This window comes from Rhinopithecus bieti, unplaced genomic scaffold (assembly GCF_001698545.2).
Source record: "Rhinopithecus bieti isolate Rb0 unplaced genomic scaffold, ASM169854v2 scaffold_641, whole genome shotgun sequence".
NCBI classification, from domain to species: domain Eukaryota; kingdom Metazoa; phylum Chordata; class Mammalia; order Primates; family Cercopithecidae; genus Rhinopithecus; species Rhinopithecus bieti.
The window spans coordinates 4594987-4612659 of NW_016803417.1; the positions used below are offsets into that span (position 1 = coordinate 4594987).

General features: G+C 42.5%; 1 protein-coding gene across 9 annotated transcripts in view; it reads right to left on the bottom strand.

Annotated features, from left to right (window-relative positions):
* Positions 1 to 17673, bottom strand: part of KANK1 (KN motif and ankyrin repeat domains 1) — a 239239-nt gene that overhangs the window by 24498 nt on the left and 197068 nt on the right. For 6 of the 9 annotated variants that reach the window (XM_017883684.1, XM_017883716.1, XM_017883669.1 and 3 more), the window contains one exon: positions 8152 to 10812. In XM_017883684.1, coding sequence (XP_017739173.1) covers positions 8152 to 10812 — 2661 coding nt within the window. Of the gene's footprint in view, positions 1 to 8151; positions 10813 to 13566; positions 14015 to 17673 lie in introns of those variants that run through there. The other 3 variants (XM_017883724.1, XM_017883691.1, XM_017883697.1) reach the window with 3 other exon arrangements.

A 17673-nucleotide genomic window follows, 5' to 3' on the forward strand; every position in this document is an offset into this window, starting at 1 on the left:
TGCAGAAACCTATATAAATTAGGTGACTTCCTCTTTTCCCAAGGGCCCAAAATAACTTGGGGCTCTTGAGCTTGTCAGAAAGTGACACTCTTTACTTACCACAGGTTAGGAACCCTGTAAAGGACAAGGTATGAGGTCAGTTTTTCCAAGGGGCTTTCACTGGCTCTAAAGGTCAACTTCAGTTCCCCAAAGTAGTCCGTAAACATGCCATTCCAGTCAAAGCCTTGGTAATATAACCAGTGTCTCCAATTGCAGGCATCAGTATTTTTAAACTTCTCCCTAGGTGATTCTATTGTGCAGCCAGGATTGAGATCCACTGAATTAAATTAACCAATATAAAAGTTGACTACTGAGAATAAGAGTTTGGACTCCCCTCTAGTTTCAACCCATCAACTTGGATCCATGTGAATTCTTAGGAATTGCTGATCGTTTAATTAACAGCCCTGAGCCACTAATAGTAGATGTTCATGCTAAACAGACAGTAAATGCTACCTGAACAATAGGGATAAAAACAGGAGTAATTACGGGCTGGGAGTGGCTCACACCTGTAATCCCAGTACTTTGAGGGGCTGAGACAGGAGGATGGTTTGAGGTTGGGAGATTGAGGCTGCACTCCAACCTGCGTGACAGAATGAAACCCTGTCTCTATGGAAAAACAAAAAACAGGCTGGGTGCATTGGCTCACACCTGTAATCCCAGCACTTAGTGAGGCTGAGGTAGGTTAATTGCTTGAGCCCAGGAGTTGCAGACGAGCCTCAGCAACATAGTGAGATCCCCTGTCTAACAAAAAACAAAACAAAACAAAACAAAACAAAACAAAACAAAAAACAGCTGGGCATGGTGGTAAGTGCTTGTAGTCCTAGCTATTGGGAGGTTCATGTGTGAGGATAGCTTGAGCTTGGCAGTTAGGGTCTATGGTGAGCTATGACTGCACTCCAGCCCGGGAGACAGAGTGAGACCTTGTCTCAACAAAACAAAACAACAACACGTGGAATAATTACAAAACACTTTCAGAATTCTGGCACTCTGGTCTAGATGCTCAAAATTCCCACCGGGTGGCAATGGTTTTCACAGGCGCAACTGGGAAGTTAATGAACAGCAGAGTGGGCAACTGTGAAGTCTTCTGTCATTAACTCAAACTTATTGGCCATAAACACCAATAAAGCATGAACCTCATTTTACGACTTGGTCAGATTAGTGATCACTACAGGACAACAAGTGACAGAAATCTCAGTGTTCTGGAAAATAAGAGGAACACCTTCGATGTATTATCATTCCAAAGTGCACTTTAGCTTTTATAATTATCCATATATTAAATTCTAAGGCAAATGAGATGACTATAATGAAAAACAAGTCACTTAAAATGAAAACTTTATGTCTTTGACTTTAGGAATGTTAAAAGCAAACTGTTTTACAAGAAAAATAATTCAATGAAACTAGAGCTGGGAGGTGGGAAGGTCACTTGAGCCCTGAGCCCAGAGGTTGGGGGCTGCAGTGAGCCCCGATCATGCCACTGCACTCTAGTCTGGGTGACAAAGCAAGAACCCATCTCTTAAAAAAAAAAAAAAAAACACCACCCAACACTAGAGCTGAACGGGTTTTAAAGAGATCACTTCTCCAGTTTTCTGTGTAACATTTATCTGTCCAGAATGGGTATTAGTTATTGGTATATAGCAATGGGCTTCCAAATTCATTAGAAAATTGATTTAAAAAAATATATTAAAATGGATTTTAAAAGTTGCTCTGTTCATCTATTCCACCTGTTCTGGTATGCTGATCTATATTTGTATTGATAGTGCCAAGTGCTTTCTGAAAACACAAAAAAGAAGAGTGTAGCCAGCTAATTAACCATGTTGCTGTGCCAAATTTTCAGCTTGACATTCTGATTTAATTTTTAAAGAACATCTAAACTTACTTGTTGAGAACAGGTAGGACTGAAATTTCCAGTTCATTATGGAATCCTTTCAAATATTCAGGTTAATTTCCCAAAGTATGACTAAAAATTCAAAGGGATCTGAAATAATGTTTGTTTTCTTTAAGAAAAGGGTTTGAGGCCAGGCGCGGTGGCTCATGTCTGTAATCCCAGCACTTTGGGAGGCCGAGGCGGGTGGATCATGACGGTCAGGACATCGAGATCAGCCTGGCCAACAAGGTGAAACCCTGTCTCTACTAAAAATAATAATAATAATGAAAATTAGCCGGGCGTGGTGGCGCGTGCCTGTAATCCCAGCTACTCAGGAGGCTGAGGCAGGACAATCACTTGAACCTGGGAGGCAGAGGTTGCAGTGAGCTGAGACTGTGCCATTTCACTCCAGCCTGGGCGACAGAGCAAGACTCCGTCTCAAAAAAACAAAAACAAACAAACAAACAAACAAAAACAAAACAGAAAAAGGGCTTGAGTATGAATTCACTCTTTAAGCCCAAATGATGGTTTGGGGAACAGGCAGTAGAGATTATTCATGAAGGACCATCTTCTTTTTTGGTACATACTACTTTGTGAGGAAAAGCATGTAGCTTTGATAGAGGAGAAAGGACAAATATGTTGTTTCTACGCTCTCCTCTCAGAACTCAGCCTGAATGCTAATGCATGTGTGGTCAACAACATAAACAGTTAACTCACACTTGTATAGACTAATCCTGCTGAAGGGACTACAGGAGAAAAACTAATCTCACCCTATTCGTTTGACATAGGAGGCCACGGAAGTCCACAATCTCCCTGTCTAAAATGATACAGTGGCGTGGCGTGGTGGCTCACACCTGTAATCCCAATAATTTGGGAGGCTGAGGCAGGCAAATTGCTTGAAACCAAAAGTTCAAGACCAGCTGGGCAACATGGGGAGACCTCATCTCTAAAAATAATACAAAAATTAGCCAGGCATGGTGACATGCACCTGTAGTCCCAGCTACTTGGGAAGCTGAAGAGGGAGGATGGCTAGAGCTCGGGAAGTTGAGGCTACAGCAAGCTGTGATCATGCCATTGCACTCTAGCCTGGGTGACAGAGCGAGACCCTGTCTCAAAAGTAAAAAAAAAAAAAAAAAAGATACAGCAAGTTACCTACACAGCCAGTATGAGAGGTCAACTCTTCTGACTTCTAGGCCTTCCACTACCTACATCATGCTTTTATACCTGCAGAGTCACAGAAACACCTGGACCCAGAAACACTTGGACTGCATTGTTTTGGTGCTTTTGAGCATTAAAAGAAAGTGATTAAAAAGCCAAGTGCTAAGACAGGTAAATGATATATTATTTGAACAAGGAGAAAACTACCTAGAAATGTATTTTGTAATGGCTTATTTCCCTGCTTTTGCTTTGGCTCAGACCTCTTGTCTATGACTTACTTTCATAGTTATGGGAATGACTTCGAGTTCATTAACTTTTGATGAACTAAGATAACCAAGAGTATAAATATGGACGCTGATTTTAAAAAGCAGTTCTTGTCAGTATGAGAGATGAATGTTCTATAAATCATGGGGCAGGCAGTTAAATTCCACTGTTACAGTTTTGTTTGTATTTGCTCAGAGACAGTTATATATTTTTAGAGTATTTGTAACTATAAGTCATTTGTCTGGAATTTTCTCTCTCCTCTTCCTTCTCTAGAAGAAAATAGTAATTAAAAAAAGAAAACACTAATCTATGCCTCAAACGAAAACAATCCAACTGATTTACAGGAAGAATAAACTTTTTTTTACCAACGTTTTTGTTATAACAGAAACTCATTTCCTCTTAACTTTTTTATTTTATGAAAGAAAATATTAAATGCATTAAACTCAAACTATCAGGAATTAAAAAATACAGAACACTTCTGGTCACCATCAGGTTCCAATTCCATCAAAACCAAGACATTGTCTCTCAAATCCTAGAAAAATGTTCGTGACCTTTTAGGTGAAAAACACAGAAGCAGACTATGTATGATTCAAATTTTATTACAAAAATGTATGTTTCTAAAATACAGACCAGCAAGCATGCACATCTACAAATACCAACCAAACACATGTGGGCTATCACGGGAGTGCGCCAGGGAGGCTTTAACTCTTTTATTATACACTCTTCTGAACTTTTAATTTCTTTTTCTTTTCTTTTTTTGAGACAGGGTGTCACTCTGTTACCCAGGCTGGGGGCGGGGGGGTGACAATCACGGCTCACTGCAGCCTGCACCACCCGGGCTCAGGTGATCTTCGCACCTCAGCCTCCTGAGTAGCTGGGACTACAGGCGTCCGTCATCATGCCTGGCTAATTTTTGTATTTTTAGTAAAGATGGAGTTTCACCATGTTGCCCAGGCTGGTCTCTAACTCTGGGCTCAAGCAATCTGCCAGCCTCAGCCTCCCAGAGTGCTAGGATTACAGGTGTGAGCCACCATGCACAATCTTCCCCCCGCCACAGACAAGGTCTCATTCTGTCACCCAGGCTGGAGTGTATGGCGTGATCGCAGCTCACTGCAGCCTCAACCTCTTGGGCTCAAGAGATCATCCCACCTCCGTTTCCTGAGTAGCTGAGGCTACAGACATAGGATAACATGACCAGGTAATTAAAAAAAATGTTTTTGTAGAGACAAGGTCTCACTATGTTGCCTAGGCTTGAACTATTAATTTCTTATGACGCATGCTCCAGTTGTAATTTTAAGAAATTAAATATAGTGTTAAGCATTATGCTGCTGCTAAAAATGACACTTTTATGCATACTGAAAAGTGACACCATCAACAAATCTTCAACTCTAGGAGAAATGAACAGAATTCTATGGATTGGCCACTAATACTCTTCGTTTTGAGCTTTGACACGGATTCTGAATGACTCTGGACTGAAAATTTATCAATTTATTTTGTGTTTCCCATTGTTATCTATTTACTTCTTTATACTGATACAATGGTTAGTTGGAGAATGAAGATGAAAATTTAGGTTGAAAACAAAAGACCATTTGTACAATTTTTGTGTGGCATCATTTGTTCTAGATCTACATTTCTATTTCTGGAAATACTCTAACAACAACATCAGTCAGCTTTCATTGAGCATTTATAATCTGTGCTTTACTCCTGTTGACTCACTGAATCTTCATTACAACCCTGTGAAGGAACAAAGACAATCTGTTCTAGCGACAGAGAAACCATGTGAACCCACACTGTCTGGTTTCAGAGCCCAAACTCAACAACTTCTTTAAATTAGAATGCTGTGTTAGGTTCATATAAATGATCATTTACATGCTGTTTTTGGTAGGTGTCAGACCCAAATTCCCTACTGTTTTATTTGGGGGAAGAAAACATTGAGATGAATACCCTTCTATACTCCAGTATATCTTTTGGTACAGAAATGCATTCTAGACTGTGGTGAGTGCTATTCTCTATGGTATGGTGTGCACAGGAATGCACGGTGCACCCTGAGCCACTTGGTTTCTGAAAGCTTCTAAGTGTTGAGAATCTCCACTTTACTATACCAAGTTGCTTTAATTTTCAGTACACGTAACAAATGCCAGATAACAAAAATGGAACACTCTGCAGTCATTTCCTAATTCATTCCTCATTGGAACTTGGTGAAAACACAAATATGATGTGTATTACAGAAATACTTTAAAGTTGTTCTTGTGTGCGCTGAGAGGGGCTGCCATTGTGACTAAATAAGTGCTGTTAAAAATATTTATTGTTTTGTTCACAAGTGCTGTAGGTCTCCTGTATTTTAGCTGATTAATTAGGTGTTTGCTAACAGGGTCGGATCTAACCAGTGATGTGTGGCATGTCAGCGTAACTGGAAATAGACCAAAAAACACTGTCACACAGCCAGACCAAATTTGCTCCCTGGTCTCCGTGCTCAAGGGGTCAGCAAATTACTTCAGTGTTACAGCTGAATATTTTTGGCAAGAATGTGAAATAGAAACCCCAGTTTGGGGAGGAGGGTAGAAGGCTGAGAACAAAATGCTTTTATAATGGATGATCCATTGTGCCATCTGTGTCTGGAGGTATTTAAGAATTTTATTTTGACTTCATCTGACATCATGATTTTTAAAAGGATGTCAAAAAGCAGACATAGCATGAGTTCCTGCACACTCTGTTTCAGTCCACAGATCATTTTAATCCTGTTTATTCTAAAATGACTTCTCTGTATGTTTATTAGACTCTTTGGATTCTAAAAGGCAAAACCCCACACATGAACTGTGACGTTCATTTTTTCTTCCACAACAAACTAACTGTCCTATAGCACAGATACTGAAAATTAACAATAATTGAGGTTTGAAAGTGGAAACCAGCCAGGCATGGTGGCTCATGCCTGTAATCCCAGCACTTTGGGAGGCTGAGGCAGGCGGATCACGAGGTCAGGAGATCGAGACCATCCTGGCTAACACGGTGAAACCCCGTCTCTACTAAAATACAAAAAATTAGCCGGGCGTGGTGGTGCGCACCTGTAGTCCCAGCTACTCGGAGGCTGAGGCAGGAGAATGGCGTGAACCCAGGAGGCGGAGCTTGCAGTGAGCCGAGATGGCGCCACTGCACTCCAGCCTGGGCGACAGATATAAAAATAATGTATTTCAGTCTATTTTAATCATTGCCCCATCAGACACTAATAGTCAGAAAGACTGGAATTTCTGTGGATGGCTTACTTAAATCTGTATTACACATTTTCAAGTAAAATTAATCTAATGCAAACTCTTTCCCAGGTCACATTGATTCATGAGAATTGGAGAGCCAGAAACAGAAGCCAGGCAGTGTGGTCCCAAGCTGAGGATAATGTTACACGCTGTGAGAGGCAGTGCACATGGTCACAAGCAAAATCAGGTTGGTGAGGCTCACAGGGAATTACTGTAAGTCATAAAATCATCCAGGTTGGTTTTCTGATTATTAGCTTCAATTTCAAGAAGGAAGGGTGAGCAGGAATCCCAATGAATACGAGAAAGAATAAGAAAGACAAAAATTTAAGTGCCTATCAGACCAGGTGCAGTGGCTCATGTCTGTAATCCCAGCACTTGGGGAGGCCGAGGCGGGTAGATCACCTGAGGTCAGGAGTTCGAGACCAGCCTGACCAATATGGTGAAACCCCATCTCTACTAAAATACAAAAAAGTGGCTGGGTATAGTGGTGGGCACCTGCAGTCCCAGCTACTCGGGAGGCTGAGACATGAGAATCGCCTGTACCCGGGAGGCAGAGGTTGCAGTGAACCAAGATGGCACCTCTACACTCCAGCCTGGGTGACACAGCAACTCTGTCTTTAAAAAAAAAAAAAAAGTAAGCACCTATCAAAATGAAGACTGGGAAAAGACTCCCTTCTCTCCACGTTCTTGCTCAAGGGTCCCTTCTTTGCCCACCTCATCTCAAACAGCCCTCACCCTGACTACTACCACTTGCTGTTCCCACAGCTGGAGTTAATTTCTTCACAGTATTTATCACCTCCTGACATATTATAGGTCTACTGTCTATCTCCTGCACCCCACCTAGAATGTAAGCACCACAAGGACAGAGGCTCTGTTCTTGTTTTGTTCACACTATCTTCACAGCCTATACCTATGCTTGAGACCGAGTAGGAATCCAAGTAATAATTTTTACTTCATATTTTTTTAGAGATGGAGGTCTTACTATGTTGCCTAGGCTGGCCTCAAATTCCTGGGTTCTAGCAATACTCCCGCCTCAGCCTCCAGAGTAGCTGGGACTACAGATGTGTACCATTGTGCCTGGCTCAAATTCAATAATTATTTGCTGAATTAATGAATGAATTAATGGAGTCTCTCCTCTCATAAACGTTTTAACTGAAAACATTTTATGCCAGAATTTCTAATTGATAATATACTGGTAATAGTGGGTACAAACAGGGTAGGATTTTTTTAAAGGAAGTTCTATAAATAATGAACAAGTAAATAACTGAAAGACAAAGAATAAAGCATCTTACCAAACTAGCGGCCCCAGAAGACAACCTCTAGGCCAGCCAACACCAGTTTACTTTTCTTCCAGCGTTAGTCCTCAGCCAGAGGCCAGTGAGGCTACCAGATAATAAGAATCAGCAGAGGTGCTTATGGATTTTGATTCTTAGTTTTCATTCTACAGATTACCACTCTAAAGCTTTCTCCATTTCTCCTCCAAAAATGGTTCCAGCAGTTAAAAAAATAATCCTTAGCTCCTGGGAAGACATTTTCCCCCATCCTTCCTCATTCCCAGCTCTTCAGGGTACCACCTACCTGTGATTTTACCCAGACTGGTTTTCTGGAAGTCAGGGTTCCTCAGCTCTTCAGTGCTTGCAGATTTCATGACAGAGTTGATAGACGACAGGGTGCTGATGAGCTGAGAGTTGAGGGAGCCAATCTGTGAGTGAGGCTCCCCGAAAGCTTCTGCCAGTTCACTATAGTTCTCAGCCAGCAGTGTCTGCTGTTCTGCCAGCAGCTTCTGGATGCGCTCAATGTAGTGATCCAGGCCGGTCGTCATTCCAGGTGGAGCTTGGGGCTGGGAGTTCTCCAGAGACTCCCCTACAGGGTCATCCCCAACCCCAACGCTCCTTCTGCTGGCTGTCAGCCCCACAGTCAACTGTGGTGGCCCACAAGCTATGGTCCTCATTTTGAGACCAACCAGATAGTTGTCATTAATATTTATCTGCCCCACACCTGACTCTTTGGTCTTCACAGCTGATGGCCTGTCAAACCCAGAATGGCCAGAAAGCAACGTTCCAACACCAATGGACCGCGTCTTGGTGGAGGAGTTGATGTCCTTGACACGGCCTTCTCCTACAGCTACTGTCCGCGTCTCCACAGTCTGGGTGCTGGTTTGCTTGTCCAAAGTGCTTAGGCAAGTGTTGGTGCAGGAATCTATGAGGGTGGCCGTCTCGGTGTTGGTGAACTGGTGCACCTGTTCCAAATCCGTGCTAGTGTCCTGGTCTGCGGTACGAGGCACTGCCATGACGGCAGCTTCCACTTGGCCAACAGCCTCAGTGTTCACGCCCCGGGAGGCACACTCCTTTGGAGAGCAGACAGTCACGTCAACAGAACAATCTCCACAACCGATAGACCGCACTTCTTTGAGATTCAAGTTTGTCTTGAGGAGTGTGAGGTCATTCACAGACTCCTCTGTGTTGCTGCCTGTTTCGCAGATGCTGACTTCCACACTCACACTCTTGTCACACATTTCCACAGACCTCCCAGCAAAACGGTCGTGCATTTCCACCCTCTCCTTAACAATCCACCAATTCATGGGCAGCTCAGGCCCTACGACTTTGTTCTTACATTCGGGCTGGCAGGAGATGCCTACACTGTTTGTTTCCACGGAGGTCCCAACGCACGTGTCCACCAGGTCTGTGTGACTGCCGACCATTTGGTCTCTGGTCTGCACCACCGCCTCCACCACCTTACTGAAAACAAGTGGCTGGGCCATCGTGGCTTTGTCAACCTTTTTCCTCGATCCAGCAGCCTGCAGCTCTTGTTTTAGTTTAGTCATCTCCCGGTCATGGGTGGTTTCTCTAAGCTGTACTTCTAGGCGATAGATCTTTTCCTTCAAGGCTTCTATGGTCTGCTGTTGCAGCTCAATTTCTTTGTCAGCTTCAGTTGTCACTCCAAGCATGGCCTCTGTCACACTGACCCCACAATTCCTCATCTCAATAAGTGACCCTACAGCTGCATCCTTACAGGACCTGGAGCCTCTGTGGTACACGATGATGTCATTCATGTTCTCTTCGGCACCCACAGCCACAGACCGGCACTCTCCATTCTCCCTGAACTCTGAGGAGGCCTCACAGCTGCTGTCCTGGATCTTCTGCTCCAGGGCTTGCATGTCTGCTGTAAGCTGCCGGAACTCCTTTATCCTCTGGGTGCTCTGTTCTGCGCTCTCCATTTCTTCCTCCTCATAGTCGATGTATAATTCCCCGCCACTTCTTCGGGCCCGGGAGAGCTGTTCCAGCTGGGAGGCGTTCCCTGCACTGTAGGACCGCTTCCTCACACCACAGACATTGTTCTGGGATGCAGCCCTTTGGTTTTTCAGCTGTGAGGCCAACTGCCTTTTCTCTTCTTGCAAGACAGAGATCTTTACCTGGAGCACAGGGATGGTTCGCACCTGCTCCTCTAGTTCCTTCAGGCGTTTCAGAGCAATGGCCATCTGCTCACGGATGTGCTGCAGGTGCATAGGGCTCACGTTGGTCACTGGGGTGGAGATCCCTGAGCTCAGGGGGCTGTGGCGGATGGAGCTCCCCATGGAGGAAGTGGTGGGAGCAGCTGGGGCATAGCCACCATAATCCCCATTACCTTGGTATCCATTGTGAAGCTGGTGTATGGCAGGATTGTGGTTTCCAGAACCCACAAAAGAGGGGAGGGAGCTTGTGGAGCCCATGCCTCCAAAACTGGCCAGCCTGGGCCTTCTGAACTCACCTGGTGTCATCTGCATGGTGGCTCTCTCCTGTTCCAGTCTTCTCCGGGTCTCCATCAGTGTCTTGGTGACATGAAGGTTATGCTTTGGGAGTTGTGGTGAGGGAGGTGGCAGCTGTTGATTTTCTGGGATGGTAAGAAAAGGGAGTGAGGTCTCTAGAGGGGCAGGTGGCTTTGAGATTGGAGTTGACGTAACTTGGCTTCTGGCTAGGAGGAAGTTGGGGCACTGCTTGTTGTCATCACTGTTGGAGGATGAGAGGGATTCGGTGGAAGTCCATATACCTTGCTGACCAGATGTGGTCCTGGGTTCTGGGCATGGCATGGATGGCTTCCGCCTCTTCTGGATGTTCAGTCTTTTGATGGTGTTTCCCTTCTGTATGTCATCCACATATTTGAGGAAATCTAAGTCTAGTTGATAACCATAGGGGGTCTCCACAAAGTAAGGGTCTTTTTGTTCCTTGTCCTGGTCTCCATTCAGAATATCATCTGCTTTTCCTAGAAGAGGGAGAAAAGAATATTATAATGACATGCAATACACATAATAGCAAAAACTAATATTTTTGTTTGTTGCAGTACAGCAAGCTGGTATGATTTTAAGAGTTGACACACCTATGTTGTAAACCTGGATCTACAACAACTGGGTAAGCAAGTTTTTTTTTTTTGAGACAGGTCACTCTGTCACCCAGGCTGGAGTTGCAATGGCGCGATCTCGGCTCACTGCAGCCTCCGCCTCCTGGGATCAAGCAATTCTCCTACCTCAGCCTCCTGAGTTGCTGGGATTCTAGAGGCGCACCACCATGCCTGGCTAATTTTTACATTTTTAGTAGAGATAGGGTTTCACCATGTTGGCCAGGCTGGTCTGGAACTCCTGACCTTAGGTGATCCACCCTCCCCAGCCTCCCAAACTGCTGGGATTACAGGCATGAGTCACTGCACCTGGCCTGGGTAAGCAAGTTAATAAACCTCTCTGAACTTCAGTTTCTCCCTGAGTAAAAATGGAGATGCAAATATTTAACTCACAGGCTTAAAACAATGTAATGAGATAATGATTGTATTATTTTTAAAAATTTTATCTTAGATTCAGGGAGTACATGTGCAGGCTTGTTACATGGATCTATTGTGTAATGATGAGCTTTGAGCTTCTAGTGTACACATCACCCAAATAGTGAACACTGTACCCAATAGGTAATTTTTCAACCCTCACTCCCCTCCTTCCCCACTTTTGTAGTCTAAAATGTCTACTATTTTCATCTTTTTCCGTCTTTATGTCCATCAGTACTCAGAGATAATGATTTCAACGAGTCAAGCACACAGTAAGTCCTTACTAACTATTTTTAAAAGAATTCATTATAAAAGACACGAAAGGCCGGGCATGGTGGCTCACTCCTGTAATCCTAGCCCTTTGGGAGGCCAAGGTGGGTGGATCACCTGAGATCAAGAGTTTGAGACCAGCCTGGCCAACACGTGGTAAAACCTCGTCTCTACTAAAAATACAAAAATTGGCTGGGCATGGTGGCAGGTGCCTGTAATTCCGGTTGCTCAGGAGGCTGAGGCAGGAGAATCGCTTGAATCCAGGAGGTGGAGGTTGCAATGAGCCAAGATCGCGCCATTGCACTCCAGCCTGGGCAACAGAGCAAAAACTCTGTCTCAAAAAAAAAAAGACATGAAAGCATTGTCCAGTAGATAATTTCATTGGTCATCTACAGTCTCTTGGAATATAGACAGCAGACATTAAGATTCCTGTTTTTCAAAGTGTTATCTGAGGCACACAAAAAAACCAAAAGTCAGCAGCAGACAGACAAAGTCAGCAGCAGAACCAGGAGGCCTGGGATGAGATGTCCCTGCCGCTGTCTTTTGCAGACTGGGCTGCTTTTCTAAATGGAGGCCAAGGGCACTTAGCTCCTGACTACTTCCACAGGATTACAATTTGCCTTGACACCTCCCTGGCTGAGAAAGCTGGGGCATGGGATATTTAGTGATTAACTCTGGCAGCAAGGGTACAAGCACACAGAAGAAAGACTTCAACTCCATTTCGTATTTTCCACTTCTCAGTTTCTCTCCTCATTTAAAAACAAAACCAAACCCTGTCTTAACTACAGGAAAAGTTTTCTCCGTGTTGACTTCTTTTGGACAAAACATTCCCTATCCCAGGAACACCTTGTTTTGTATTGTGATGAGTTCAAACAGATGCAAAGAATGAAGATAAGGGCAAAACCTACATACTCCAACCACTGGATCATGTGGCATTCAGTAAATACTACTTAAGGCTAAACCAGACATTTAAAAGAGGAAACACAAGAACCTTTCAAAGCACAGACCTTGTCGCTGACCTGGGCTATGCATTTCAAATTTAAAAACAAGGTCATTTTTATTTGTTTAAATTGTAGGATCAAGTCATGTGTTGTGTTTTCCCAGAGCCACACTAACAAGCCGTGCATTTTTAGAGCTATGGAAAGAACCCAAACGCAATGAGTGAAAATGTAAGCCATCAGTCTCCTTGCCCTCTTCGGAGTACACAAAACCACTTGACTGCTGTCAAGTTTGAAGGAACTTCCAGCAAACCTGGTTGCTGTCTGCCCTCCCAACCCCCAGCACTGCCGAACATTTACACCGCCAGTGTGAATGCTCTAAAGAACACTTCTGTCTCCATCTGCCCGCTTTCTTCCCAAATGTTGGAAAGAAAAGTACAAAAATAAGTTTGCCAAGCAGAGGAATAAAAAGGACACATATTCTTTATGTCCCAATTTAAAAGAATATTAAATTGTTCTAGCTGTTCGATTCTAACACGTGTGGGAAGTGAGTTCTATGTGAAAGAAGTGCCCAGCAGCAGTCATGCCCTAGCCTAAGAATGGGAGGGCTGGCCGGGAGCGCTGTGCCTGGAAATTTGTGCTCATGTTCATAGTGCTCATGTTAATAGAATGTAGCTGTCCTTCTCTCTTTCCTTTTTAGTTTTCATCTCCACATGGAGAAGGTTATCACTCAAAATATGCAGCCAGACCTGTTTCCAGTACTGTCTGAAATTCCATAAACAAAGAGAAACTACAGCTTGGGTGTCAGACAGGCAGGCTCATCTGGCCCACCTGGGATGTGTGTGTGAGCCGGCGAGTCTAAGCTGGACCCCTGTAGACCTGTGGGTTCGCTGTGGTCGAGTAAAGTGGCCAAGCAGCGCGCAGCCTTCCCGGTCACCCTCACCCAAGGCCCCCCGGGGATTCGGCCAGCGGTGACCGCCCCACGCCACTCGCAGCTCACCTACCAGGTGGCGCCCGCTGCGCTCTCTGCCGGTCCGCGCTGCACCGCACACCAGCTTGCTCCCAGCTCACCCGGACCCAGCCTCAGACGTCCTCGATCCTCACCCCATAAGGAAGTTTCAACATTCGTGGAAACTTAGCCAGCCACGCACAAATGCCATAGGCTGAGTTTTCACCAATGAAGTCTCCCTCCGGCTGCAGTGACACCACCCCCAGCACACTCAGCTGTTCCGCATTCCTTGTTTTCTTAATGAAAACAGGAAACCGGGATCTTCTGAAAATGTGTGTTCTTCACTCCAGTTTTGCCAGTTGATTTTTAAATAAAGCTAGCACTTTAAGCATCTCTACAGAGAGGCTCTGTTTTTCCTATACTAGTCACTTCTTCATGAAAGAGTCTGTGTTCTCCTGCTCAGCCCTCGGTCACCTGAGGAGGTGCAGAGGCACAATCAGCCCCACTGTTCTCTGTGGGTTCTCAGGGTCCCAGCAGCACTCACTGGTTTCAGAGCACTGCAGGATTCTGCTCAGCCCTGGGCTCATGACACGTGGCAAGTAGTTACCCTTTATCACTAATTTCAGCTGAGCCTTTGCCACTGATGAAAGCTTCTTCTTAAAAAATGAAACAAAAACAAATCTTTTTTTCCAGATACAAAAGTAGTACACGCTTGTATAAAAAAAAAAAAAAAGCCATATACAGATAATTTAAAGAACGTAAGAAAAGGTACTCAGATCTTACCATCTAGTGGCAAGCGTTAATGTTTTGGTGTAACTCCTAGTTTTTCTATGTATTTATTAACATAGCTACTTTTCCCACTTAAGGATTTTCAGTAGGAAAGATGAACTGATTCAACATCAGTATTTAAAACACAACAAAACATATCACAGTTTTTACCAAAACCTAACTGGTCCATCTTTAGTTATTTCTTTAGTTCACCTTGTAGAAATCACAAAAGACATTGATCACGCTGAATTACCCCTAAATGAACTTTGGACTTCTGGGAATCAGGAGAGGTTAGAATTTAACCAAGTTAGGCTTGCTTATTTCCTAATACTGCTCAAACCAGGCTACCCAAAAGACTTGTAATTCAAGCTTCCTTCTCCAGCAAGTAAAAAAGTGAGATGTGTTTTCAAGGTGTCATTTTCACAAACAATTGTCCATGGTAAAAATTATTCTACAATAAAACTACCCAGTGTCATTTTTTTTTAATATCCTGCTTTCTAGTGTATGTTTGCATACATCAACATAAATTAGGCATTTATGAGTCCCTGATTTATTTCCAAACTTTAACAAGACCAAAAAACTTTTTTGTCTTTTGTACCAGACTGTAAGCATGCAGACAGCAAAAAATTTAATTAAAAAATATTTTTTTTGCAGGGAGCGCTAGCTCAGGCCTGTAATCTCAGCACTTCGGGAGACCGAGGAGGGTGGATCATCTGAAGGTCAGGAGTTCCAGACCAGCCTGGCCAACATGGTGAAACCCCATCTCTACTAAAAATATAAAAAATTACCCAAGCATAGTGGCGGGCACCTGTAATCCCAGCTACTCGGGCTAAGGCAGGAGAATCGTTTGAACCTGGGAGGTGAAGGCTGCAGTGAGCTGAGAACACTGCATATATATATATATATAATATGTATAAATATATATGTATATATATATGTTATATATTATGTATATATATATATATATGTATATATATATATGTATATATATGTTATATGTATATATATATATGTAATATATGTATATATGTATATATAGTATATACTACTTATGGTGTATATATGTATATGTATATATATATATGTATATATATGTATATGTATATATATATATGTATATATGTATATGTATATATGATTATGTATATATGTATATGTATAATAGTATATATGTATATATGTATATATCGTATATATGTATATATACGTATTATAGTATTATATACATATATTACGTAACATTATATGTATATATATAATTAATATATAGTATAACATTATATATGTATATATATAACCATATACATATACGTATATATATATATGTATATATATACATATCATATATACGTATATATATTATTTAATAATATACATATACATATATACGTATATATATTATATATTACATATATACACATATATATGTATATACACATATACATATATATATACACATATATATGTATATACACATATATATGTATATATATATACATATATATGTATATATATATTTTTTTTCATTGCTTCCTCTCCCAACCACACACCAACTATCAATATGCTGGGAAGAAAGGAGATGTTTAACAATGTTTACTGAAGGAATAAATAACTGAATATATAGTATAACATAATAATCTTGCTAGAGTACAGTGGCACCATCTTGGCTCACTGCAACCTCCGCCTCCCTGGTTCAAGCGATTCTCCTACCTCAGCCTCCCGAGGAGCTGGGATTACAGGCGCATGCCACCATGCCCAGCTAATTTTTGTATTTTTTAGTACAGATGGGGTTTCACTATACTGGCCAGGCTGATCTCAAACTCCTAACCTCAGGTAATCTGCCTGTCTTGGCCTCCCAGAGTGCTAAGATTACAGCTGTGAGCCACTGTGCCTGGCCAACAGTATAAGAGAATAAACTTTGAAAAACATCTTGATGCTCTGAAGACAGAAGTTGTTTGTTAAATATTACTGTTAAGGACATTTCTTACATGATACTATTTCAGTTGTTATCTTTAGGTTGTGGAATTATAGGTGATTTTTATTTTGTTCTTTATATTTTATAATTTTTACAACACATGGGTATTTGTCCTTTTTTTTTCTGAGACAGGGTCCCACTCTGTTGCCCAGGCTGGAGTGTGGCGGTACGATCATGGCTCACTATAGTCTGTATCCCCTGGGCTCAAGTGATCCTCCTGCCTTAGTTTCCTGAGTAGCTGGGAACTACAGATATGTAGCACCATGCCTGACCATTTTAATTTTTATTTATTTATTTTTATTTTTTATTTTTAGTAGAGATGCGGTCTTGCTATTTTGCTCAGGCTGGTCTTGAACTCCTGGCCTCAAGCCTCTCCCACCTCAGTCTCTCAAAATGCTGGGATTACAGGTATGAGCCACTATACCTGGCCTGGGCATTTGTCTTAAAATATATTACAAGAAGTCACTGTTTGTTTGGAAGGCAAAATGGAATTGATTGCAATAAACTGAGAAAGTTCATTTGGGAGGTGAATGAACGGGGGTGGCCATGGCAAAGACAGCTTGATGTTCTTTAGTATACATTATCCCCTACTTACACACTAATGGGGGCAAATAAAAGTCTATACGCAGAAGTGTCATGTAGTATATCCCAGGAACCTCCATTAAAAAAACACAGAAATAATTCTTTCATCTATATTATTTGTGCCTTCCTCCATCCTGCTGCCTGGAATGCAGATTTGATGACTAGAACACTACTGTAACTTTGAAACATGAGTTCATATCTAGGGGTGGAGGAACAATGTACTAGAAGGAACTTGGGCCTCAAAGGACTTTGTGGATCAGAGCTACTATAACATTCCTGAAAAGCTTACCTCTATACTTTTAAGTGAAAAAGATACAAAGGTATATTTTGTTTTAGATATTGTTTGTTTTGGTCTTGTTGACTTGGCATTACACTGAATCCTAACAGATACTGCAGTTCTTCCCCATTCCCTCTCAAAATTAAGACTAGATCTTAAAAAGGAGAAAGATGCTAAATGATTAACTGGAAAAGTGTTACAATAAAACTTAAATTATTAATTCAGGATGAAGAGGAAGTATAAAAACAACAGTTTTGGCTGGCAGCGGTGGCTCACACCTGTAATCCCAGCACTTTGGGAGGCCAAGGTGGGCAGATTGCCTGAGGTCAGGAGTTCAAGACCAGTCTGGCCAACATGGTGAAACTAGGTCTCTACTAAAAATGCAAAACATTTAGCCAGGCATGGTGGTGTGCACCTGTAAGCCCAGCTTTTCAGGAGGCTAAGGCAGGGGAATTGCTTAAACCAGGAAGGTGGAAGTTGCAGTGAGCCAAGATCACGCCACTGCACTCTAGCCTGGGCGACACAGCGAAACTCTATCTTTAAAAAAAAAAAAAAA